The sequence below is a fragment of the Cetorhinus maximus genome, chromosome 6 (genome assembly GCF_964194155.1).
Source record: "Cetorhinus maximus chromosome 6, sCetMax3.hap1.1, whole genome shotgun sequence".
Classification (NCBI taxonomy): domain Eukaryota; kingdom Metazoa; phylum Chordata; class Chondrichthyes; order Lamniformes; family Cetorhinidae; genus Cetorhinus; species Cetorhinus maximus.
Window position 1 is genome coordinate 141,704,901 of NC_135884.1, and position 27,114 is coordinate 141,732,014.

General features: G+C 44.6%; 1 protein-coding gene across 1 annotated transcript in view; it reads right to left on the minus strand.

Moving 5' to 3' along the window:
- The window catches only part of dusp22a (dual specificity phosphatase 22a), a 131,579-nt gene that overhangs the window by 78,584 nt on the left and 25,881 nt on the right, over window positions 1–27,114 (minus strand). The window contains exons 3-4 of the mRNA XM_078544615.1: window positions 26,764–26,846; window positions 5,951–6,000 (exon numbers count right to left, since the gene is read on the minus strand). Of these exons, the coding sequence (XP_078400741.1) occupies window positions 5,951–6,000; window positions 26,764–26,846 (133 nt within the window). The remainder of the gene's footprint in view (window positions 1–5,950; window positions 6,001–26,763; window positions 26,847–27,114) is intronic.

Below are 27,114 nucleotides of genomic sequence, written 5' to 3' on the forward strand. Positions count from 1 at the left end.
GGTGAGGAAAAGCGCTATGGGGACAAGAACAGCATTCGCCCGTCCCAGAAAAAGCAGGATCAATCAATAACTACCTATCACCACAACTGCCGAATCGACAAAGAGCGGTTCTATACTAAGGGATGGGAACAGAGGATAAGAAGATACTTAGATGGGCAAAACAACCTCCAAGTCAACAGAGTTCACCTGCAACGACAGAGCGTACCACACCTCTGACAGTAATGCGAATGGAATGATTATAAGGCCTCCAGGCTGCCTGAACCTATAAACTCAAAGACTTAAAAGGGGGAGGTGGGGTTGTAATAATAATGTAAGTACATGGGGTAAACTAGGATAACTTGAAATACATTGGATAAAGACTTGGGGGGAGGTGCAGCATAAGGGCCTGGCACATATAGGGCAGAATTTTCATTCGGCGTGCGGGGGCAGGCCCGACATGCCGGAATATAAAATGACGCGCGATGACGACGTCCCGACATCATCGCACTGTCCCGCGATACTTCGGTGGATGGGCACGCGCCAGAGTCGGCTGCGCGCCCGCCAATAATTGATAGACCTATTAAGGCCATTAAAGAGGTAATTTAACATGAATTTTACACTGCCCATCCAACTTCATGGTTGGCGGGCAGGCGAAAAGGCTAAGCCGCCTTTACGTTTTTTTAGGAAACCTCATCCACGAGCGGGGTGAGGTTTCCTAAAGCTAATAATGATTATATGAAAACTTTTTCTGAAAAATAACAACGTCCCATCTCATGTGACAGTCACATGAGGGGACATATTTCATTAAATTTTTATTGTTTTTATTCATTTTTTTAAAAAGCGCTTCCACGCGAAAGAACGCTGGACCCGACTCTCCCTCTTCTCCCTGACCGCAAAGGTAGCGATCAGAGCTGCCGCGTGTGTATGACGCTAGGCGGGCCTTAATTGGCCTGCCCGCGTAAAAGGCAGCGCGGAACCGATGGCAGGCGGCGGCTGGATTCCCGACCACCCCCACCTGCTCCCGCTGAGCCTGCCTGACGAATGGAAAATCCTGGACATAGGGTTAATGTGGGATGAGCACAGTATCGCCCATACAGTGATGTAACAGAACACGTGACCCTAGAAGTCTGCCTAGTGTTGGACAGAGCCATGTGCACAAGCAAGCATGGAGATGGCTCCTAGCTTGAACACTTTACTGTATACATATACATTGTTGTAGTTAGTGAATATATACAGCTGACCTACTTAAGACTATGAGGACTTCATTAAGACCTACCAAACAGTATCCAGCACCCCACAACAGTAACCAGGAAGGCAACCCTTCTTAAGGGCAATAAATGTTGGCCTAGCCAGTGACACCCACATCTCATGGGTGAATTAAAAAAATTAAGAATCCTTTCCCGGCTATTTTTGCACCATATCACTGTTAATGTAAACATGTTGCAATTAGTGCCTCCAGCTCACCAGGCTTACTAGTTACACTGGGGGTTAACACTACTAGTTACAATTAATGTATTGTATGTGTAGTACTTTGAGAAATTTGTCCGATGCAATGCAGGGACCTGTTCTCTGCAAACAAAAGGAATATGTTCAAGAATTGCACCGTTTTTGAATTACCCGGGAGTTTGGGGAGCCTACAGTTCCCTGTTGCTTTCTCCATGGCAATGCCTCAGTCAATCAGAGTCAACTCGTCAACCAATCAGCACCCTTTTCTCCTGTAGTAAAAATTGTTGTGATCGTTTGAAATCTGGCATTCTTGCATTTGTCCTGATGAGTGCAAGATGAAAAGCTTCAGCAACATGTCTCTCATTTCAGCAATATCCCAGTTCTGCACTACCAAGTGACTGTTTGTCCTATGTAGTGAAGTTCCACACTGTGCCTTGCACACTAGCAGTACCTACTAGATGGCCGTGGACTTTTTACCCATAAACGTATATTACACTTGGAATCCCCTTTTAGCGTCACGGCCTTTCGCAAAATTCAGTTTACTTCCACCTCCATAATATCACCCATCTCCGACCCTGTCTCAGCTCACCTGCTGCTGAAGCACTCATCCATGCCTTTACTACCTCTACATACCACTATTCCAGTGCTCTCCTGCCTGGCCTCTCAACTTCCATCTTAACCCTAATTCATGGCAATCCTGCTCATCATCACCCTTGTGCTCATTGACCAACATTGGTTCCGTCCAGCAACAGCTGAATTTTAAAATTCTCACTCTTGCTTTCAAATCCCTCACTGGCCCCTCCCATCCTATCTACGTAACCTCTTCCAGCCCTACCACCCTCCGAAATTACTACGCTCCTCCAATTCTACCTCTTGCGCATCCCTGCGTTCCACCATTGGTGACTGCATTTTCAGTTGGGCCCGAAGCTCTGAAATTCCCTCGCAAACCTCCCTGCCTCTCTATTTCTGTCCCCCCCCCCCCCAATCAAGACGCTCCTTAAAATCTGGCTGTTTGGCCAAGATTTTTGTCCTTATGTGGCTCAGTGTTCAATTGTCCAATAATACTCTTGTGGAGTGCTTTGGCACGTTTTAATATGTTAAAGACACTATATAATGTACGGTGTTGCTGTAATACAAAGACAGGTCTTTCTTTTTAGAATTTATCCATGCTGCCTGTTTTCGTGACCTCTGACATCTCCACAATGGCAACCAGCGCACCCGTTGACAGATCGCCATCCTTTTAGCATGAAATCGGCCACTGTCTCAATCAGCATAGCTGCTTGCTTACTCTTCTTTCAAAGATCTCGCAGCTGCAGTGTCAGCAGTTCAGGAACATTAGCAGAAGCCGAAAACGTGGACGGAGACATCCGCACCAATGCTATCAGCTATCACCATTTTGCAACGTGTCTTTTAGCCAAACCAAGCTCCTTGCTCTGCCAGCGGAAATCTAGCTGTGCTAAAAAGAAGCGCGCGCACAGTTTTTGACATGCAAAACGGTCGGGTTTTACTGTTGTGCTCTGGAAGCAGGATCACAAAGCTCACAGTCACCCTGTTTGAAATGTTCTCGGTGCCTGCTCGATCCCAGACGGATTTTCACGCTTACGGCAATTGTGAAATCAAAATTTAAAAAGCGCACACGGCTGCAGAAGAGTCACTTCTGTAAAAAAGAGACCTTGTGCCTTCCTTCCTGTGGTATTTCTCCTGGATGCATTCTGATTGCAAAAAGGAATAAAGTGGTGCATTGACCAGAAAACCATTTCTTGTAAACAGAGACACTAGTTCTCTATAATCCAATTCGAGAGGCAGAGCCAACACTCACTTTGTTTTTTTATGACTGATGTTCAACAGGGATGTTTGAAAACCTGTTCTTCTAGTAGGTTTGCAGTAAAACTAGCTTGCAGAGAGTTAAAACAGACTCAGCATAACATCCCCAGAGAAGATTTCCTTACACATAACAGGGTGTCACTCAATCGCTCTCACCAGTAGAGAAGTCTCTCTGGGGCAGCAATCGTTATTATTACAGTTAAACAAAGTACAAAAAGCATTAATTGCGAGCACAAATTCCTGATTACATAGAGTTTCAGACACTGGAGACTCAGTTACAGTTTAAAATTGAGTGTGAATAGTGGACAACCCCTGGGCCACCCACCCAACCCCAGAAAATGCTGACTGCTCACAAGTAAACTGGCGCACAGTATCTGAGACAAAGCATTGCTTAAAAGGTAGCAAAGGATCAGAAAAAATCTAAAACTCCAAAAGAGCAGAAACTGTGACTGAATTAAGAAAAGATCTTGCACTCATATAGACGTTGACAGCCTCAGGATGTTCCAAGGCACTTCACATGAAGCGCTTTTGAAGGGTAGTCATTGTTGTAAGAAACGAGGGAGCCAATTCACAATAAGGTCCCAAAAGCAGCAATGTCATAATGGCCAGATGTTGAATGAGGGGTAAACATCGGTCAGGACACTGGGGAGAACTCCTCATTGAAATAGTGCCTTGGGATCTTTTATGGGGCCTGAGTTGAATATCTCATCTGAAAGACAGCACCTCTGACAGTAAGAATAGGCCAAGGAAATGCTGGTACAAGCTAAATGAGGACAAGACTGAATATTAACTAGCCTGACCTCAATTCAAAGCAGTGTAGCCCAGCATTCATTACTTCAGTAACAGCCAGAATCGGGTTTCTGCCTTTAACTTGTACTATAGTGAAATGACCGTTGGAAAGCTATATTAAGCACAGTTAAATCTTAACCATCTTACTGTTATAAACATCAAAGCACACATGGCCAATAAACAGGGACATCATAATGCATTTTTTGATAGAGTCTGAACACTCTCGATGGTGGAGGTGTGATGAAGGGGAAGTATTTTCAATCTGAACTACTTCTCTTCATCGAAGGGATTGCTTCATAGTTTCCACTGAGCGGAAGAAAGGAAACGCAGACATATCACAATGAGGATGCAGCCACCATGCTGGTTGCCTCCATCAGACCAGGTCAGACCAACAGCAGTTTTGACTACACAGGACTTTCATTATGTCAAGCAAGTATTCAAATTTTCCCTGGTATTCAAATGCTGGCATTCAAACATAACACCCTCTCTCCTGTGAACACTGGAAGTGATCGACTAACCGGGCAGAGGTTGTTCCACTACCATTTTGCTCTTTATTGACCGGACAATATTTTTCTATCTTGGCAAAATATGAAGACTGGCCCTGGGATGAACAACCATTTTCAGGAAGTGAATACCTTCTTATTAAAATCATCGGAACTGAAGAAATTAGAGATGGGTGCACCTTCCCTGGATCTCAGACACAGTTAGCACTAGGAGTAAAACAGAGTTTCACTCTCTGGTTCTGGGTTGGGCAGTCTGATTGCTGGTGTGTCTAGAAATTTCGTAAATTCCAAACTTTGCTGCTTAATCAATTTTGAACTTAGCAAATGGTAAGAACCCTATGTATACAGGCTTAAGATCTAAAATCAGATTGCTCCATTTATTTTCTGCCGTATTTCATATTCCTGCTTTTTCTTAACCATTGATCAAGACAAGCTGTTCTTGGCTTCTTCCCAGAAAGGTGAGAGGTGTTTGAAGCCATCATACTCAAATTTAAAGTTTTGGACAGGCTTCTGGTCATAAAGAGTTATCATCTGATCACCTCTAGCCTCTGTCCAACTCCCTCTATCAGGTCCTTGTCTCCCTCTTATTGCTTTCTGGTTATTTTTATGGACCTTTTTCTCTCCCTTGTTCCTCAAAAGTTCCAAATACAGCATCATACACACCCTTTCTTCTTCCTGTATCCTCAATGTTGAAATCTTGAGGTTCTTGATTGGTAAGGGGATCAAAGGTTACAGGGAGAAAGCGGGAGAATGGGAGAAACTTATCAGCCATGATTGAATGGCGGAGCAAACTCAATGGGCCGATTGGCCTAATTTCTGCTCCTATGTCTTATGGTCTAAATCAAGACTTGCTGAACTGTGCCCTACTCAAACTCATTCTGTGCCATTATGTCAAAATGTAGAACTCCTTAGCTCCCTTAGTTTTCCCTTCTTCCTACCACCAACAGGCTTTAGAAACTGATTTCTGGCTTCTCTTCGCCATTATCCCTTGATTTACCTCATCTTCTCTGTGACTCTTTGCGAACTTGTCTGCACCCTGCAACGCAGGCCTCGTCTTAATACTTTTCTCCCCAATAATTTTTTTAAAAGAATCAAAAGGTGCTGAATACCAGGTAGGTTTCTAAATTATATGAAACCTTGGTGCAGCCATGCACTGCAGAAATGCGATTTATCCTTGCAGCATTTAATGCCACAATTATTGGCCTCTTAAAACCAAATTCAGATTCCTCCTCTCCAGTGTGTGAAACCAGAAACTAAAGCTGCCGGAGGAGAGGAACAAAAAGCACAGCAAGATATACAATTGTGCCAGTGCTTTCTCAGAAAAAAGAATGAAAAGTGTTCCTCAGTAAATCCCTCTCGAAGGTTTGCTTTCAGTCCAGCTTTAAGAATTTGTGGTGATCAATACTTACAGATTCTGGCTTGAAGAATCAGCTGCAGCGATACAAAGGTATGTCATGTCCTGCCAAGGGAAAAAAAGCATAGTGTCAGCAAGGTAACTTCTCTGCCTCCTGCGCTTTTCATACATGGTGTGGGGCAGTGTAATTTTATCCTAACCTGCCAGTGGGAAGAGGAAACCCAGACGAGGTTGAATGGTGGTGGGTTTTATGTCCTGTCTTATATTACTCTCCAATGATTTCAATAGTGAGGACAGGAGGTGTTTAAAATCAGCTTTGCATCTGAACCCCTGATTTTTGCGATGGGCAGGTTGGGTTAAACCTTTGAAGTGCAGCCACGTAAGGAATATATCAATCAAGTTACGCACAGCAAGCTCCCACAAACAACAACGCGTTGATGACCAGATCAACTGCCTTTTATCGGTGACATTGACTGTGGGATAAACACCGGCCAGGACAGTGCAGCAAACTCCCCTGCTTTTCTTCAAAAATAGTGCCAGGGGTTCAATTATGCCTACCTGAGGGAGCAGAGGGGGCCTCAGTTTAAGTTCTCACCTGAAAGATTGGCACCACTGACAATGCTGCCCTCCCTCACTCCCGCACTGGAGGATCAGCCTGGGTTTCCGTGCCTAAGTCTCTCTCTGGAGTGTTGAATTTTAAATCTGTGTCCAGTAGCTCCCTTTTATTAAATACCTCATTCTTTACCAGCTTGTCATCACTGCTTATTATTATGTAAGATCTGTATGACATAGGTGGGAGATAAGATGTCACGGACACAAGATTTGTCAATGTCTCCTTAGCTCCCATCTATCCCTGAACTTCTATCTTGCTCCACCTGCTCCACCCCTTCTTATACAGTATATAATCCTTCATATTTCTACTTATCTCTAGCTCTGAAGAAGAGCCATACGTGCATGCGTGCAAAAGAGCGCTTCAGTCTCCCTGAGGCACAGAGCTGCCTCAGGGAGATTGAATCACTATTGTAAATAATGAATAAAAGGTTTAAAAATTTATTTAAATATGTCCCCTGATGTGACTGTGTCACATGAGATGGGACATGTTTTTAGATTTATGAAACTTATTTAATATAATTAATAAAAGCTTTAGGAAACCTCGCGGATGAGGTTTCCTAAAAAGCCCAAAGGCCGCTTGGCCTTTTTGCCTGCCCGCCAACCTGACGGGCAACGTTAATGAGCACCTTAATCAATTCCTTAATGGCCTTAATAGGCCGTTTACATATCGGTGGGCGCGCGGCCGACCCCGGCGCGTGCCCGACCCCGGCGCGTGCCCGCCGAATGAAACATCGCGAGACAGCGCAATGATGTCAGGACGCATGCCCGACGTCATCGCGCATCATTTTATACGTCGATGTATTGAGCCCACCCGCCACCCCACCCCCCCCACCCCCCCCGCAGGCCGACTGAAAAATCCTGCCCTCTGTTCCTCTCTCCACAGATTCTTCCCGATCTTCCAGCATTTTTAAAAATATTTCAGACTCCAAAACCCTTTACACAGGGGCGGATATTACAACAGGAACTTGTATTTATACAGTAACTTTGTAAAACATACCAACGTACTTCACAGAAGCATTATCAAACAAAGTTTGATTTCAAAAAAGCCACATAATGAGGACAATATAACAAGCGTTTTGTCAAAGAGATGGGTTTTAAAGTGAGTCTCAAAAGAGGAAAAGGGGGGAAAGAGGCAGAAAGATTTAGGGAGCAAATTCCAGAACTTTGGGCCAAGGCAGCTGAAGGTATAGCCAGCTATGGTGGTGTGTATTTGAGTTACATAAAAGGCCAGAATTGTAGCGCCCACAACTGAGCACAGTGCTCCAGATGGCATCTGACCAACCATCTATACAACTGAAGTATTGCGTTCTCACCTTTGACTTTCAATCCATTTCACATAAAGGCCAATATTCCATTTGCCTTTTTTGATTGCATTTTGCATCTGTACACTAGCTTTTATGGATTTGTGTACAGGGACACCTAAATCCCTTTTCTCCTCCACAGCTCCAAGTCTTTGAACAATTAAGGAAAAATCCCAATTTGCCTTTTCCAAATCCAAAGTGAGGATTTCAAACGTCCTCACATTGAGTTCCATCTGCATTAGTTTTGCCCATTCGCTTAGTCTATGTTCCATCCTCCAACTTTCCACGGCCCCTTAGTGCCATACAGTAATAGAGATATACAACTCTCTATTCCTTTATCCCAAGATTGCCGATGATGGGAATGTGGATGGGAATCCCAGAATTGGGTCTCATCCACTGTTTTTCAAGTCCTTCCACCTGTTCCGACATGGACGGAGGCAAGAAAATCCAGGACTTTATCCCTCCTCTCTGTCTCCTACCTCAAACCAGTTATTGACACATATGATAAAGTTACCTCCAACTCCATAGATTCTCACTTTTGCAAATAACATCTTATAATGGGCTATCTGAAAGTCCATATAGACAACATGCATAGTCACTTCCTCATTGACCGTACTACTGACTTTAAAAAAAAATTAGTAGTTAACTCAGTCATGACTTCCCCTTCACAAATCCATGCTGTCTCCCTTTGATCAATACTTGTCCAAGTCCATCAGTCACCCTGCTGCTGATAAATACTTGCAGTAGCTTCCCCGCAATTAAGGTCTCTGTTACCTTCCTGCTGTCTCCCTCCCTTCTTAAATAATGAGGTGACATTTGAAATGTTCCAACCCAAAGGCAAAATCCTTGCACCAGGAGAGCTTTGGAAAATCTTGTCTATAATTGCGAAATATGATCTGCGATTTCTTCACCAATATCTTTGAATATGAAAGCCATCACATCCCATTATTTTCTCCATTTTTTAAACTTCACTAAGTTAGTCCCCTTGCACTGCTACTATTTTGTCCCTTCCTCCACTGTGAAAGTGGATACGAAGTGCTCACTTAACAAGTCTGCAATTCACTTTTGGAGTATTGCTGGTAAAAGAGACATGCTGTCAAAACTTTTCATCTTAGACTCATCAGGACAGATTCACAAGAATACCAATTCTAAAGGGAAGAAAAACTTATACTGCATGAGAGAGAAGTGAATTCACTTCTTGTCCATTACAGTCTTGGCTAAATCCATCTTAATGGGTCAACATTTCCCTTTACTACCCCTTTCTCTTAATAGGTGTTTTAATAGCCAGCACAGTATCACTCAGTATTTAAGTTCTCAGTACGGTATAGCTCATTATGCAATTTCTCAGTGAGGTGTCTCTTAGTGTGTAATTTCTCAGTGCCATATAATTCAGCGTGTACTTTCTCAATGCAGTATAACTCAGCATATAATTTTGCCGTGCTGTATCTCCCAGCATAGATAATTCAGAGTGTAATTTCTCAGCAAGTTGAAAGCAGAATCTTTGTGCAGTTTTGCCCTCAGTGCGGGACCTCAGACTGTGCTATACTTAAACATTAAATTCTCAATGTGGAATCTAAGGCCAGGATTTTATGTCCCGCGGATGGGCGCGCGCCCCACCCGAACGGGCATAAAATTGCGCGAGATGACGTCGGGCGAGTGTCCCGACACTCGTGCGATATTTCACTCAGCGGGCACGTGCGGCAGTCGGAAGAGCGCCCGCCAACAATTAAGCGGGCAATTAAGCTCATTAACGGCCCGATTGTGAGTGATTTTTCGTGGCCCGTTCAACCTCACGGTTGGCGGAGGGGCAAATCGGCCAGGCGGCCTTCACATTTTTGATGAAACCTCATCCAAAGGCGGGATGAAATCTCCGTCAGGATATAAATATCTGGGGACAGAATTTTTAGGGGGTATGCTTTCAGGCGCTCGGTTGTGCTGCATGGATGTTTTTTGCAGCTTTTTTGTGCTTTTGTTTATTATTTGGAGGTCTGCAGCTCCCTGGGGCATCTGTCTGTCTTCAGTGGGAGCTCAGTGGGAGCGCTCACCAGTACCGGCGGTGACGTCGGCACCCGCCCTCTTCCCATCCCCAACGGCAGTGCTGGGCCTTTCTCAGGGTGCATTTCACACTGCCTGGCCGGCAATTGATCAGCTAGCGTGAAATTGCAGTCGGGGGCTGATCACGGTTGGGGGACCTTTTCCCGTCCACTCATGGGCCTGCCAATCACACGCACCCGACGAGCGCAAGATTCAGGCCTTAGTGTGTGGTACACTGAAACTAAATCAGCATAATGCGCTGGCCAATTTACACCACTCTCCCATTTATTTTGTGCACCCAGCAGCTCACCCTCATCCTCCCCCTGAATTTTAAGAACTGGCTGGATTGGCACATTAAACTCAAATTAAACATTCCTGCATTTACTAAATTCTTCTAAGAGATTTTTAAAATAAATGTATTTTTCTTACTTTTCCTTTCTGCTTATTTTTCCTCTGTCCTGTTCCAGCTGTGCTGGAACATAATAAATATAATAGTAATCCGTCCCGCTGAGCATTTCCAGCATTTTACCTTTATATTTCAGATTCCCAGCGTAAGCAGTATTTTGTCTTTCCTTTCCTCTCTTTATCTCTCTTTCTTTATCTGATTTGACAATAATTCACCCTACTTCCTCCTTCTGCTTCTTTCTCAATCTGTAAATCCTTTTTGGTTAAGGAGTTAGGCTGTTGGTCTTGGCGTCCGCTGAGGTCACAGATGCATCCCTGCCCTCACCACACTCACATTCTATCAGCTCACGCTGACAGCGACTTACTGGGTGAAAGATCTTCCGGATGAAGGTTGAGGAGGAATGTCTAACCAATGGTACATACCGCAAGATGGCCCATTCCCACAATATTTCAGCCATTATAGTGAATATAGTGCATTAGGCAATCAGTACATTATATATTACAGTAAATTCACTGGACTGGACAAGGCGGAGACACCTCCCATGTTGTAGTAATGATGATGCTTGACCTTCAATCTCAAAGTAATTGACATCAAGTGTGTTACTGCCTTATACCAGAGCACGAACTCTCCACTGCGGAGAGGAGCACAGTTAACGTTTCGAGTCCGAATGACCCTTCAACAGAACTAAGTAAAAATAGAAGAGAGATGAAATATAAGCTGGTTTAAGGGGGGGGAGGGGGGTGGGACAAGTAGAGCTGGATAGAGGGCCAGTGATAGGTGGAGATAACCAAAAGATGTCATAGACAAAAGGACAAAGAGGTGTTGAAGGTGGTGATATTATCTAAGGAATGTGCTAATTAAGGGTAGAAAACAGGACAAGCAAGGTACAGATAGCCCTGGTTCTGGTGGGGTGGGGTGAAGGAATCAAAAAAGGCTAAAAGGTAGAGATAAAACAATGGACGAAATACATTTTAAAATAATGGAAGTAGGTGGGGGTGGGGATGGAGGAGAGAACATGATCATGAACTCTCTCCTCCACCCCCTTTCCGATTCCCCCCCTTTTTTTCCAATAATTTATATAGATTTTTCTTTTCCCACCTACTTCCATTATTTTTAAATGTATTTCCATCCATTATTTTATCTCTACCTTTTAGCCTTTTTTGATTCCTTCACCCCACCCCACCCCCACTAGGGCTATCTGTACCTTGCCTGTCCTGCTTTCTACCCTTAATTAGCACATTCCTTAGATAATATCTTCAACACCTCTTTGTCCTTTTGTCTGTGACATCTTTTGGTCATCTCCACCTATCACTGGCCCTCTATCCAGCTCTACTTGTCCCACCCCACCCTTAAACCAGCTTATATTTCACCTCTCTTCTATTTTTACTTAGTTCTGTTGAAGGGTCATTCGGACTCGAAACGTTAACTGTGCTCCCCTCCGCAGATGCTGCCAGACCTGCTGAGTTTTTCCAGGTATTTTTGTTTTTGTTTTGGATTTCCAGCATCCGCAGTTTTTTTTGCTTTTAACTAACTCTCCACTCTCTTGTAAGTAATATAGCCCGCCACTGCTTTAACGGTAGTTATATCTAGGAAATATCAATGTTATTATTTCATGTCGTTATTTAATACTTTTATTAGATTCCTAATAGGTTAAGAGACTTTGATACTCATATATCTTATTGTTACAGTTCCAATTGCTTGGGGTTCCTGGAACAACGGATCTTCTGTCACCCAGGAGGCATGTTGGAGGTCATTTTTGGTGACGTGCTCAGCATGAAGAACAGGATGTTCATCTAAATCACTCAACAAACTTTGCTTAGCAGTTGCTATGGCAACACCTCGCATGGCAGTACTACTAAACAACTTAGTATGTGGCAGGAAGAATGCCATTCTGTCACCTTAGCTGAAATAGTTTTGTAGATGAACTGTGCAAGGAAGTGAAATTATCACATCGCATCAATTATATCAGCACCAAAGGCAATTAAATAGCTTTTAAGAGTGGATCTCCTACCATGTGGCACGAAATTGGAAGATACAAAGACAGGGATTACATACAATTTTACAGCACAGAAACAGGCCATTTGGTCCAATACATTTTTTACATGTTTGCGCTTCACAACAGCCTCCTCCCATCTTACCTTATCTCACCTTATGTTCCATTTCATTTAGTATCATTGTCACTTGTCAGCTGCAGTCATGATCATGAATTTCCCTTTATCCTGCATGTGACTTCATCAGCACAAGGGAACGACAGCTGCCCCTACTTTACAACAGTGACTACACTTCAAAAGCGTATTGGCTGAAAGGTGCTTTTGGGCCTCCTGAGGTCATGAAAGGCACTATATAAATGCAACTTCTTTCTTTTGTTTTTACTGCTCCTCCTTTCATCTGTTCTCCTCCTTTAAGACCCTCATCAAAACCCACCTCTTTGACTGAGATTTTAGTCACCACCTTCAGAAAATCTCTCTCTTTGGCTCGCTATCCACCTTGGTCTGATCACATTTCCATGAAGTACTCGGTCTGTTTTTGAACTCAAACTGTTCTAAACTCTGCTGCCTGTATCCGGACTCACACCGTGTCCTGTTCAACCTCACCTTGTGCTTGCTGACCTACATTGGCTCCTTAGCCCTACAACCCTGCAAGGTCTCTACTGTGCTCCTCCAACCCTGGCCTCTTGTGCATCCCTAATTTTCATTGTTTAACCGCTGATGATCAAGACTCCAGCTACCTGGGCCCTAAGTTCTTGAATTCCCTCCCTAAAGCCCCTTCACCTCTCTACCTCTCTCTTCACATTTAAGAATGCTCCTTCAGGCCTGACTCTTTGACCAAACTTTTGGTTCTAATATCTCTTTATGTGGTTCAGCGCTAAACTTAGTCTGAGAATGCTACTTTGAAGTGCCTTGGTACGTTTTACTATGTTAAAAGGTGCTATATAAATGTAAGCTGTTGTTGTCCCTCTTCTACCTTAAAGGCAAGTTGTTGTTGTTGCTTTACCCATTGGGTGCCCTCATCCAAATACCAATTATTTATGTGCCAGGCTGGACAGGGAACGCCAGCAGGTTTCCCAACTTCCAAATGTGCCCACTTCTAGCCGCAAGTCACTGGTTAGTGATCACCTGCTTATTCTACCCTCCCTCACTCTGTACCAACTCGAACAATCCTACCGCACAACTCTTCCTGTTTGGTTTATCATCAGGGAACTGTGTACGGGATAGGAAGAGGAGCCACAGGAGTAAATTCCCTTTCAGTTTTCCCTCCCTGCAATTATCCTTTACCGAACCTTTATAACAATAACTGAAAGGCTTTCGGGTAAGCAATTGCTGTCTGCACTCTTAACTGCCTTAACCTCATATTAACCTAGATATCAGAAGCTGTAACAAATTAAATTACAGTTTCAGCTTTCAGAGGTCTATATCTTCTCTGCAAAACCTGAGCAAAAGCGACTGCAAAGTGAAGATGACTTAACATATGTAACATGATACCACAGTGACAGAGGTAGTACTACAGCTTATTATTACGCTGCAATGATAATCAGATTAGGCCACATTTTGTTGTGGCAGGGCATCTAAGACGTTTTGTAGGGCATGTTGCTGATAGTGTGAGCTGATGACACCACAGTGAGGGAAAGAGTACATCTGGAATCTGAGTGAACACAGCTAGCATCTGTGCTCAGAATGAAGGATTGTGAAATTAACGTTACAAGGACTGAGGAAAGAAAAGTAGAGAGTGAAAAAAAAGAATGGGTTGAGAGAGATCGAGAAAAGAAACGGAAAATTAAAAAAATCATATTTTACATTCTTAAAATTTGCAACTGCAGTTAATATCTTAAGGAGTAAGACTCCACACTCGTACTAGTTCATTTTCAGAATCAGGGAGGTTGCTTGGCAGTAATTGACACAGATCACAGTGTTAAAAGGATACATAAACTGAAATGGACAAGGCTTGACTTCCTGTAATGAGTTTAGTTTTTATCTACAGTGCAAATATAGCAATGTCACGCAGTTTAGTGTATTTCAATGATCAGGCAGACCGTGAGATGTTGTATTTGCAAAGCTAATGGTGGAGCAAAAACTCAGACACAAACTTTTGGATATTTGAGCACCATTAATCTTGCCGTTCGTTTTGACAGCAAGTTATGGCCCAACAGAGACAAGTATAAGTAGAGCTGCGATTTGGCCCATCTAGTTCATGCATGAATCGAAACCTATCTTTTCTCTGCTCCCCCTCCCTCCACCTTCATCATATCATCTAGCTCTGTCCAAAGTGTATTTGGGATGATATTAACCAAGATTTCTGTCAAGCAATTGCTGGAAAGCAAGTAAAAAAATTTCCTCTCAAATTTATGAATTTAACAATAGTTACCGTAGGATCTGTAAATCCCAAGATTGGAGAACTGGAATCAACTGGAGTGAGACATTAGAGTGAGTTTAAACCCGGAATTAAAATTACTTTAAACATTTCCTTCCTGTTGTCAAAAACAAAATCCAACGCATATCATTTTATTTATTGATGGGTTGTGGGGTTAGATGAAGAAGGGTGGGAAAAGGTTAAGGTGGAGCATAAACACCAGCATGGACCTTTTGGGCTGAATGGCCTCTTAATGTGCTGTAAGTGCCTTGTAACTTTGCAACATATTTAACTGAGGTGCTGCTTTGCAAGCTGATGCAGCGGAGGCCTGTTACAACAGCAACTTTCACAGTTTACATAGCACCGTTGACATAGAAAGGTGCTTCAGAGGAGCAGTATTACAGAGATCCCTTTGACCGGTAACCCAAATGGTCACTACAGCTGGCAGATCAATGTATCGGAAGACTGCAGTCCCTGATGTGTGCTACTGATTTTGTGATCCTCAATGTGTCCCGCACTGCTGACTAGCACTGCTCAATACCCACTGACGCTTAAACCAGCCACCCAGCTTTTCCTCTCCAATCTGTTGCTCAGGGTTTCAGTGCTACATAATGAAAACATTTGCCCTTTTAATTTGCTAAATTGTGAAGCGATACTCCAAACGAAACAATATTACACAGTTAAAAAATGTTGGAGTTCACCGAAGGAACATCACTCTTCTGAATCATACACAGCCTTAATCGGCTGAGGGGTGGCATGTGCTCGGGGAGGGGACTGTCACTGTGCAGGATGCATCTGAAGTGGGGAAGGTAGATTTGCCAAATGCTGACTGACTCGAACTCTGCTGAGTGATGCATAAGCTTTGTACTACTGCCCCCTGGTGGATTCCTGCTGTAATATATTGGCAGTGCTCACATTAAACCTGGTTTTGTTTCCTGGAAGCAACGTAAGATTCCTTCCTTAGGAAAAGTTTTTATCAAATGATCATTTCATTCATAGCCAGAAGAATATTTCCTTGCACCCCGGTATTCTTGAAGTGAAAAGTTGAAAACTGTACAGTGCTTTACTGTTTATCTAAAACATCACGGAGAAACCTTGGTGAAAGATGCTATAGAAGCCACTGGTGTCATGGATCATTGAGTTCATATACCACCAGAGTAAAGCATGTCCATGTACTACCATGGCACAGTGTGTTCATATACCACCATGGCACAGAGTGTTCATGTACCACTATGGCACAGAGTACTCATATACCACCATGGCACAGTGTGTTCATATACCACCATGGCACAGTGTGTTCATGTACCATCATGGCACAGTGTATTCATATACCATCATGGCACAGTGTATTCATGTACCACCATGACACAGAGTGTTCATGGACCACCATGGCACTGTGTATTCATATACCATCATGGCACAGTGTATTCATGTACCACCATGACACAGAGTGTTCATGGACCACCATGGCACAGTGTATTCATATACCATCATGGCACAGTGTGTTCATGTACCATCATGGCACAGTGTATTCATATACCATCATGGCACAGTGTATTCATATACCATCATGGCACAGTGTATTCATGTACCACCATGACACAGAGTGTTCATGGACCACCATGGCACAGTGTATTCATATACCATCATGGCACAGTGTATTCATGTACCACCATGACACAGTGTGTTCATGTACCACCATGGCACAGAGTGTTCATGTACCACTATGGCACAGTGTGTTCATGTACCACCATGGCACAGTGTCTTCATGTACCACCATGGCACAGCGTGTTCATGTACTGCCATGGTACAGTGTGTTCATATGCCACTATGGCACAGTGTATTCATGTACCACCATTGCACAGTGTATTCATGTACCACCTTGGCACAGTGTGTTCATGTACCGCCATGGTACAGTGTGTTCATATGCCACTATGGCACAGTGTATTCATGTACCACCATGGCACACTGTGTTCATGTACCACCGTGGCACAGTGTATTCATGTACCACCATTGCACAGTGTATTCATGTACCACCTTGGCACAGTGTGTTCATGTACCGCCATGGTACAGTGTGTTCATATGCCACTATGGCACAGTGTGTTCATGTACCACCGTGGCACACTGTATTCAGGCTATTACAAAGTTAATAAAGACGTCAATCAAACAAAGCTAGCACTCCCCTTTGCAATTGAGTAAATAGACCACTATAGGCTGGATCCGTTCGTTATTCTTTGAGCGCAGCCAAGCATTCATATGGACACGATCTGTAAAAACAGATGTCTAGCCGTCTGCTCAACCTGCTTCTGCTGATAGTTGCCAGATGGACTCATTATGAAAATGTTCATTATACCCTGGCAGCCACACCCCTCAAGTCAACAAAAGCCCTGGAGAATAGAGCAGTTGTTGTCATCACTCCTGTACTGCATTGAGACCGAGACTATGTATCAGCGACACATAAGAATGCTAGGGAAATTCCATCAGCAATGTCTCCATTACATCTCTGGATTCAATGGAACAACTGTCAAACAAATGCTAGTGTGTTGTTGAAGCCAACTCCACAAGCATTCAGGCAAAACTCCCGCAAAATCAACTCCAATGGACTGGACACTGTGTCTGGACGGCCGAAAAATGTCTCCCCCACCAGGTACTTTTTACACAACTCTCAAATATTAAATTCACTGTTCATACATTGAGGAAAGGATTAATCTGGAGCCAGTCTTTTCCTTAATCCAGGTTTATTTGCAAGACTACAGATTAATGTACCACCATAACACAGTGTATTCAGGTACCACCATGGCACAGTATATTCATGTACCACCATGGCACAGTGTATACAGGTACCATCATGGCACAGTGTATTCATGTACCACCGTGACACTGTGTATTCATGTACCACCGTGACGCTGTGTATTCATGTACCACCATGACACTGTGTACTCATGTACCACCATGGCACAGAGTGTTCAAGTACCACAAGGGCACAGTGTATTAATGTACCAGCATGACATTGTGTATTCATGTACCACCATGACACTGGGTATTCAGGTAGCACCATGGCACAGTGTATTCATGTACCACCATGACACTGGGTATTCAGGTAGCACCATGGCACAGTGTATTCATGTACCACCATGACACTGGGTATTCATTTACCACCTTGGCACAGTGTATTCATGTACCACCATGACACTGGGTATTCATTTACCACCTTGGCACAGTGTATACATTTACGACAATGACATTGTGTATTCATGTACCACCATGACACAGTGTATTCATGTACCACCATGACACAGGGCGTTCAAGTACCACCATGACACAGTGTATTCATGTACCACCATGGCACAGTGTGTTCATGTGCCGCCATGGCACAGTGTATTCATGTTCCACGATGACACTGTGTATTCATATACCACCATGATGCAGTGTGTTCATGTACCACCATGGCACAGTGTATTCATGTACCACCATGGCACAGTGTGTTCATGCACCACCATGGCACAGCGTGTTCATGTACCGCCATGACACAGTGTATTCATGTACCACCATGACACAGTGTATTCATGTACCACAAGGGCACAGTGTATTCATGTACCACCATGATACTGTGTATTCATGTACCACCATGAAACCGTGTGCTCATGTACCACAAGGGCACGGTGTATTCATGTACCACCATGGCTAAATGTATTCATGTACCACCATGGCTAAATGTATTCATGTACCACCATGACACTGTGTATTCATGTACCACCATGACACAGTGTGTTCATGTACCACCATGACACTGTGTATTCATGTACCACCATGACACAGTGTATTCATGTACCACCATGACACAGTGTCTTCATGTACCACCATGACACAGTGTGTTCATGTACCACCATGGCTAAATGTATTCATGTACCACCATGGCACAGTGTATTCATGTACCACCATGACACAGTGTATTCATGTACCACCATGACACAGTGTATTCATGTACCACCATGGCACAGTGTATTCATGTACCACCATGGCACAGTGGTATACTGTGACATAATGGTTATATATGCTGTAGGCAGGCTCCGCACACCCCAGCATAAATGTCTGGGGTAAGCCACATCTGCTTCACCAGCTCGCCCTACTTTAATTTTTTGGGCAATGGCCCTTTAATTAGTATGATGTTGGATTTGTGTCCATCTCCAGGAAGACATCACAGTGCCTCTTGAGCTGCTAGCCAATCGGAGGCTGGCAGCTCTGCACACTGGCAGCGCCAGCAGGAGCCGTGGCCACTGCCAGTACTGCAGGTAGGCCAAGGAGGTGGCATTCATTGATGAACCCAGACATTCAGCTAAGTCCATGATCTCCCCTGGGGCTAGGCTGACAGGCCCCAGTGAGGAGGTGTGGGCGGCAGAGGGGGATGGTGGACATGGCGAGGGGTCTCCGATTGGCAGCGGGTGTCTGGCAAGAGGCACTCCTACCACCCCCCCCTTTAACTGGCCACAGCAACCTGCGTGGTTAAACCTTCCGGGCTGCACGTTGGGTGCAGGCCTCTCCCGCCACCCATTATATCGGGGCGCTGGTGGGACAAGTCCCTTAATCACCCACTAACGGGCCTCAGTTGGCTCAGAATCGGATGATCCATCTGATACCTCCCCTGCTATTCATAACATCGCGTTGGGGACAGGTGCATACATGCCAGTGGCAGGCCAATGGCACAGCACCCAAATTTACGGGCACGCCTGCCTGCTTTCCTACTTGCCAATGACCCGTAAGGTCCAGCCCCTGAATATGGGGCCATGCTGGGACCTGTGTTCAGATGCCAGCTTGGCACAAATGACTTCTGATACCCCCATGGCACAGTGCATTTACTTCATGACTATTTGTGGGATCGCGTTGTGCACAAATTGGCTGCTGTCTTTTCGTTACAGCAGTGACCATGCTTCAAAAGTCCTCTTTCATCTTTGCAGCGCTTTGGAACGGTTATGCCCAGGTTATGAAAGGCATTATATAAATTAAAACCTTTCTCTCCCTGACTGGTCTGCCCAACTCTGTCAAGGGCATGTACATCGAGAAAGATAAGGGGAGAAAAACAGGAAAAACATCGAAATGTGCAACTTCCTGTCTCACTTTGTTTATTTAAGGTCAGCCAGATCCTACACCAGTGGGTACAGCAATAGTTGCTACACCCCTTCATTCAGGTCATGAATGGTAACAAGGTGAAAGTAGGCTCCTGGCCATTATTATTTATTTTTGCTTTTTAGATTGGGTTTTTATTTATGAAACATATCAGTTTCCTCTTAAATAGTTGTCAATGACATCCCTTGCCAGAACCCTTGAAAACAACACAACTGCAGCCCACAACCTTGCGACATTTCCCTTCTCGGTCTATTTTGCACCATTCGCCAAGTTCCTTGATGTCGTCAACCTTAATCAGGTTGATCTGATGCTCAGCACAGAATGCCTCGACCAAGTTAACACACTGTGCCTCGTCGCAATTGCCTGCCAGGACACACAGGCGAGAATGCTGTTTGTCCAGCACCCGGAGGCCACGGCGGATGTCGGCAGTTTGAGCATTTGCTGAAGCGCAGTGTTAACATCCATGATGCCGCCTGCAGTGGTGCATCCCTCGGCCACTGCGCTGCTCCTTGTCCCGCCAAAGGGCAGTTTGCCTGCGCAAGCAGAGCACAGGCTGTCACTGACCTCAGAATCCAGCTGAGAGGAATTAACTTCCAACTGATAACCAGGCAGACACGGCAATTAGGCCTTCTGGATTTAGCAGCAGACATCGCTTGCACGCACAGTCACACCTCAGCAGCAGAGGACATCATTTGGTACATGTTATAATGCTCCCGATATAAACTGAGCAGCCTGAGACTCACTCTGAGCATAGAGGGTCCACTAGGATTTTCAACACTCCATGGGGTCCACTAGCATTTGTGGACATTCTACCTGAATTCAACCAGATTGATGACACAGCATGAAGCTCACTCCAAGGGGTACCATCTGGCAAAATGGTTTGGAGGTCGCTGTACCCAATTTATAATCAGGAATGTCCCAACTGCCTCAACAATTGTATCTTTAGGAAAACTATTGAAATCCATTAATTCAGATGGATGAATGCCGATTCAAGGCGAAAATAAGATCACAACTGACCGACCACAGTACACGCTGGAGCTTTTGCAACACAAGCCTTCCCAGGCAGCCAACATAGCGGCTCTGACACCCAGGTTAGGAGCAGACTGCTTGTCCTCCCCAAATCACAAGAGTGACCCTTTGGTGCAATATCTGGAGTCACTCCTCAAACAAAGAATCACCAGCCAAGTTCAGAAAACCAACATCAATTAAAAAAGAGCATCATAGATAGATAGATTTCTGGAGACTGATGACATCAAGGGATATGGAGATGGTGCGAGAAAGTGGCATTGAAGCAGGTGATCAGCCACAATCTAACTGAATGGTGGAGCAAGCTTGACGGGCCGAATGGCCTACCCCTGTTCCTATGTTCTTATCATCTAGTCATTATCTCATTGCTGTTTGTGGGATCTTGCTGTGCGCAAATTGGCTGCATTACAACAGTGACTCCATTTCAAAAGTCCTTCTTTGGCTGCAAAGCACTTTGGGACATCCTCGGATTGTGAAAGGCGCAAAATAAACGCAAGTGTTCCTTTCTGTTGTTACGACATCCGTCTTTTCAGGCAAGTTCTGAGCTCTGCAGCTTTCAAAAAGTGAGAGGCAAGTGCAGGTCTGCATCGCAAAAAATTAAAATCGGTAGTAGAGAGAAAAAAAAAAATCACCGCGTAAATTAACGCCCTGCTCCAGACACGGCCGCTGGAACCCACCACACTCTTCAGGCTCAGAAACTCCTCCTGTCCCAGCTGATCCTGATCAGAGTTTCCCCTTTGTGATTCTCCGTCCAACTTACACAGAGGGGTAAAAGCAGGAAAGTCAGAGCCGCAGTGTCATTGCTTTCATTATAATCTATACTGTTGGAGTAACCAGGCACTCGCTGGGCAGTTCACTGAAAAGGGCCAAAACAGCATGACAGAAGTAAAGAGGTAGGGATGAGATGGATTGACGGAAGGGAATCAAACCTGGGGCAGAAAACGTCTTCCTCTTGCCCCCCAATTTTGCGAGCAGAAGGAAAGTTGCTTGCTCCGATTATGCACTAAAAATACATTGAAATTCTAGTCTAGGAACTTTATTTTCCCTTTATTTTTCCATGGGATGTGAGTGTTGCTGGAAAGGCCAGCATTTGTTGCCCACCCCTAATTGCCCTGGAACTGAGCGGTTTGCTCAGCCATTTCTGCTGTGGGTCTGGAGTCACATGTCGGCCAGACCAGGTAAGGATGGCAGATTTCTTTCCCAAAAGTGAGCCAGATGGGTTTTTATGACAATCAATGATAGTTTCAGGGCCACTATTACTGAGACTAGATTTATGGCCCCGATTTTTAAAATTGCACCAGCTGCCATGGTGGGATTTGAAGCCATGTCCCCAGAGCATTAGCCTGGGCCTACTAGATTACTGGTCTAGTGACACTACCACGACACCACCATCGCCCCTTCATTGGGGTGTGATAAGTTAGCGAAACCTGTTTCATGCTAGCTATCAATGTTACGTCACATACAAAACCCTCAGCCAATGCTGGCGGTATGGTCAACGGGATTTTCCCAATGTTGTGTTATAAATGGAGCCCATTTAACTCTCAGTGAACATTATAGAACTAGAGCAGACTGCACAAGGCCTGAACCTAAGACTCAAAGCTTATCTAGCCATTTTTAAGAACATCTACGTGGCAACTTAAATCCAATTACTTTTATGAATAGACACACATACTACCCTAGCGCCTCACCATTACCGACTCTGGGTCTAAAGCATAAATCACCTGCTTTACAGCACATATAGAATCAATCTCTTTTTATTTTGCATTCACACATGTGCCTTTATTTTAGTTTCTTGAGGTATCGCAAACTTTCCATTGCTTATTAAAAAAAATCAAACCCGCTTTCCATTCATAACCGTTTACTTTAAAGGACCTGTTTCAATTATAAAAAGTGAGATTTGCCAATACTCACAAATTTTTAAAAATTAGCCATTGCAAGAAATTGATTGACTTTGTTGCTTTTACAATAACTTCTTTGAGAAGTTATTGAATACAAGGGAGCTGTATTAATTTGTACATTTGGAATGGCAGAGGTCCAAGTCTAACAACTGTCACTGCTCATTAACCCAGGTGCTTTGCACTGTCCGATTCAATCGTTAGTCATTGTGAAAACCGCTTCTGAGCGTCACTGAGCTTGGTATCCTCTCAAAACCAGGCGCTTACAAATTTTCATCTCCAATGTAAAATGGCTGCTTGTCAATCTTTATAATTTTGACACTTTAACATGTGGCAGATTCAAAACACACATATACCCTTTTTTTTACCAAACCGGTACCAATGGTGATTTCCCCTTCCCTCCTAACTATTTTTTTCTAGGTACACAATACCATACCATTGCCTGGCAATTTGGGTGTGAAATTAAGAAGGGTGCTTAAAAAGGCTAAGAAGAGGAGGAGGGGGACGGAGAGGAAGAAACAGAATAGGAGAGAAGTGGAGAGAGAGGTGGGGGGGAGGGGAAAGAGGCAGGTCAGCGAGAGAAAAACGAAGAGAAAGAGAGTGCTGGAGAGAGAGAGAGGTAGGGGAAAGAGGCAGGGGAGCCAGAAGGAAAGAGGGAGTGAGAGATGGAACAGAGAGAGTGGGGAGAGAGAGCGACAAGGGAGCAAGAACAAGAACTCAGGAGAGAATAAAGGGGGGGGGGAGAGAGGAAGGAGAGAAGCAGTGGATCAAGAGACAGAGCAAGAGAGAGAGAAAGAGAGCAAGAGAGAAACACTATCATTTCATAAATCACTTCAAAAGTACCAAGGCCAAACTTTGTTTATGACAGCCTGTGCCTGCTTACCTCCAAAGAAACCTATTACTTCTTTCTTATCTGTTACATTGCACAATCTAATCCAATCCAAATCTATTAATCTAAGCTCAATTTAGTCGCCCTAGCATCTGCACTGAAGCATGATGTGGGTTCACTGGAAACTGTCAGACCACCCAGCTGATGTGCCCTCTGGTATGTCAAGACAGGATGGGAAAATTGTGTAGACGGGCTCCTAATTGAGCTGTTTACACCAGCTTGATTCAAACCAATTTGCTTCTGGGTTCGTTTTTTGACCAGTATCAGGAAGTGAGAGGCTTTGCTCCAATCAAACATCACCGCAAAATTAATTTGCATCCTTTGTATTGTCCACTTGATTCAAAACAGCTGCACGTTGGAAAACCATGGACAGGGCTTTAAAAACCTAAAACCCATGGGGTCTTCACTCAACGTGCTATACATCACACGCCATTTTGTGCCAGGATGGGACGCTGTGCTTACAAAGCGGCTTGAGTCATATACTGTAAAGAAATGTCAGTCGTATGGGGTTCAGCTTCCTTCAGTAATTTGGAACCCCAGGGCCAAATCAGCAGCCCAGCTAAATACCTTAACGCATATCTTTGTCAGCTAGGAAATTAAAAAATGGAAGGGTTCTGGGGAAAGAACGGGGGAGTGGGACAAACTGGATAGCTCTTTCAAAGGGCCAGCACAGGTACAATGGGCCAAATGGTCTCCTTCTGTGCTGGGTCATACCATGATTCCATAAAGTTTTTGAGGTGCCCCCTTACAGTGCGGGCAATAATAGACATTCTGACTAATATGGCAGATGCATTAAAAGAAACATTTCTCAGGAGTGCCCTGAGTGAATGGCTATGGATTTTTGGCTGCTTCTATTGCACAGCAACTTTCCCCCAACGTTAGTCTTGCCAACTTGGGAAGACACAAAGGAGAGAGCATTCCCTCACTATGAAGAGGGAAGAAGGAAACAACAGCATGGCGAGTAACCAGGAACTGGTCTCAGATACCCACATGCCTCCCAGTGGCAGCAATTAGCGCGGGGCTGGCACAACTCAACTGGAAAGGGCGATGTGTTATGGTGAGATTTTACTCCAAAGAAGCACAAAAGAAGAAAATAGTTTGCTAATAAAAAGAGACATTCGTTTACAAATCTTAATTCAGGTTGTATTTTGTAAAATATTGCCATCAGTTTCTGGAAAGTTTCACGTCAAGAGTTGGTCTACATCTTTTTTAAGAGTTAGGAAGAGTCATTGATTCTTGGCAACAGCCACCATACCCTGCAAGCTCTTTATATTCTCACTGGCTGCTGATCTGAGCTCTGACGTTCACTCGATCTTACTTCCTTCCTCACCCTGTCCCCGCCCCGCCCCAAACATATTGCTCATCTACCCTCACTGAGCGCCTCCTTTTCAAACCTGTCAGCTAACACTTCATAATTGCCTAGTGGCTCTGTGAGTTTGTCCGGTGAATGCGGCAGACATAGAGGCTCGGCTGAGATGAATTAGCTGTGTGATGAATTCATGTGGGATGAATTAGCAAATTGCTACTGGGGCACTGAATTGGATTAGGTTCACATACGAAGGATGTGTAAGTGGCAAGGCTGCCAGTGCCCACAGAAGTGAATGCCAGCACAAAGTAAATGAGGATACCTGGCGCAATAGCAACTTGGGGCTGAGTTATATCGGCCGCCCGTGGGCAGGAAAGGAGGCCAATGGACCTGCATATCAGGACATCGTGCCATCGGCATGCCCGCTACCCATCCAGTGGCCCCCGCCCCCACTGCGGTTTTACAAGCAGCATGGGAGGCATCAGGCGGATCACCCACACATGGCCCATTTCAGGCCCCTAAGTGGGCAATTAATGCCGCTACTGGGAATTTCTGCTGGCGAGAGAGACCCATGCCAAGCAGCCACCGCAGCAGGTTTCCCTGCTTGGCTGGTGATAGGCAGGGGGCACCTTCCTTAACTGACCCCCTGGCTCATTGGAGGGTCCCCCCACCACAAGGTGTAACCCCTCACCAGGTTCCCTTCCCTCCCATGGCCTCTCAAGCTCTGGCCCCAATGCCCCTCATGACCAGGCTCCCTGACACCCGCTTGCAAATTTCCGATCCATCGCAGCTCGCCTCCTCAGCACCCGGGTGGAGTGCCAGCAGTGGCCATCTTTCCCGCTGGAGGCAGCACTACTTCTTGTCCCTGAGGGGTGGAAATCGCATCTCCAGCCTACTAATGGCCAGGCAGTGGGTTTTCCCCCTCGAATTTTTAGTGGGGGCAGGGGGAGGGGGACCATGGCACAGCGTATAACTCAGCCCTTGGCGTAGTGGCCAACATAATGTTAAGCTGAGATTTGAGGCAGGGTGGAAGCTATTCAAAAGAAAGAAGTTGCATTTATATAGAGCCTTTCACAACTTCATGATGTTCCAAGGCACCTTGAAGCCAATTAAGTGCTTTTGAAATGCTAAAAAGTAGGAAGCACAGCAGCAAGTTTGTGGCAAGCACCCACAAACAGCGACGAGATAATAACCAGATAATGCTTTTAGTAATATTAATTAAGAGATAAATATTGGCCAGGACACCAAGAATAACTCCCACGCTCTTCTTCAAAATAGTGCCTTGGGATCTTTTGCATCCCATTCGGGAAAGCAGTGGTGTCGTGGGAATGTCACTGGACTCATATTCCAGAGATCCAGGATGATGCTCTGGGGGCCCAGGTTCAAATCCCATCATGGCAGATAGTGAAATTTGAATTCAATGAAAAAAAAATATGGAATTAAAAGTCTAATGATGACCAATTGTTGTAAAAACCCATCTGGTTCACTAATGCTCCTTTTAGGGAAGGAAATCTGACATCCTCACCTGGCCTACATATGACTCCAGACCCACAGCAATGTAAATGCCCTCTGAGCAAGGGCAATAAATGCTGGCCTAGCCAGTGATGCCCATATTCAATGAATAAAAGAAAAATCTGCCCAATATCTCATCCAATAAGACAGCGCTTTCAACATTCAGAGGGTGGCTGATGCCCTTAGAACTGAACCCCAGTCAGTAGCTTCAGGAGAGGAGTGGAGTGGACCTTTGTGCTCAAGTGGGGCTTGAACCTGTCCTGAAGTGAGAATGTACTGAGCCTCAGCTGACACGTGACCACAAACCAGATGGTCCAAGCTCCAACTAATGGTAACACCTTCCCATTAATGGCAGGAAATACCATTAGACAAATATAACTGTTGCAGCTCTTGCTGGGCTGAGTTGTGACACTTACCTCAAGCACAGGCTTGGCATTGTGGCAAATGGACAACACATGGGAGATGCCATTCTTTGCCAGGTTGTCTTTGTCCTGGGAGTCTGCAGAGGAGAGTAAATACAAAAACCATATTCATAGTGGCTAAACACCCAAATAAACACAAAGGATAAGGCTGAATTACAATCACGCAATTCTAATTCTCTATAACTGTGGGATGTGGGTGGCATCACAATTAGTGAACATTTCTGGGTTATTTCACAATAGACCACATGGCCACATCAATAATGTTAAGTGTTGACTCAGTTCACAGTTCACAGTGAAGGTAATGAGGCAAGATAAGATCAAATAACAAAAAAGGAACACAAACAT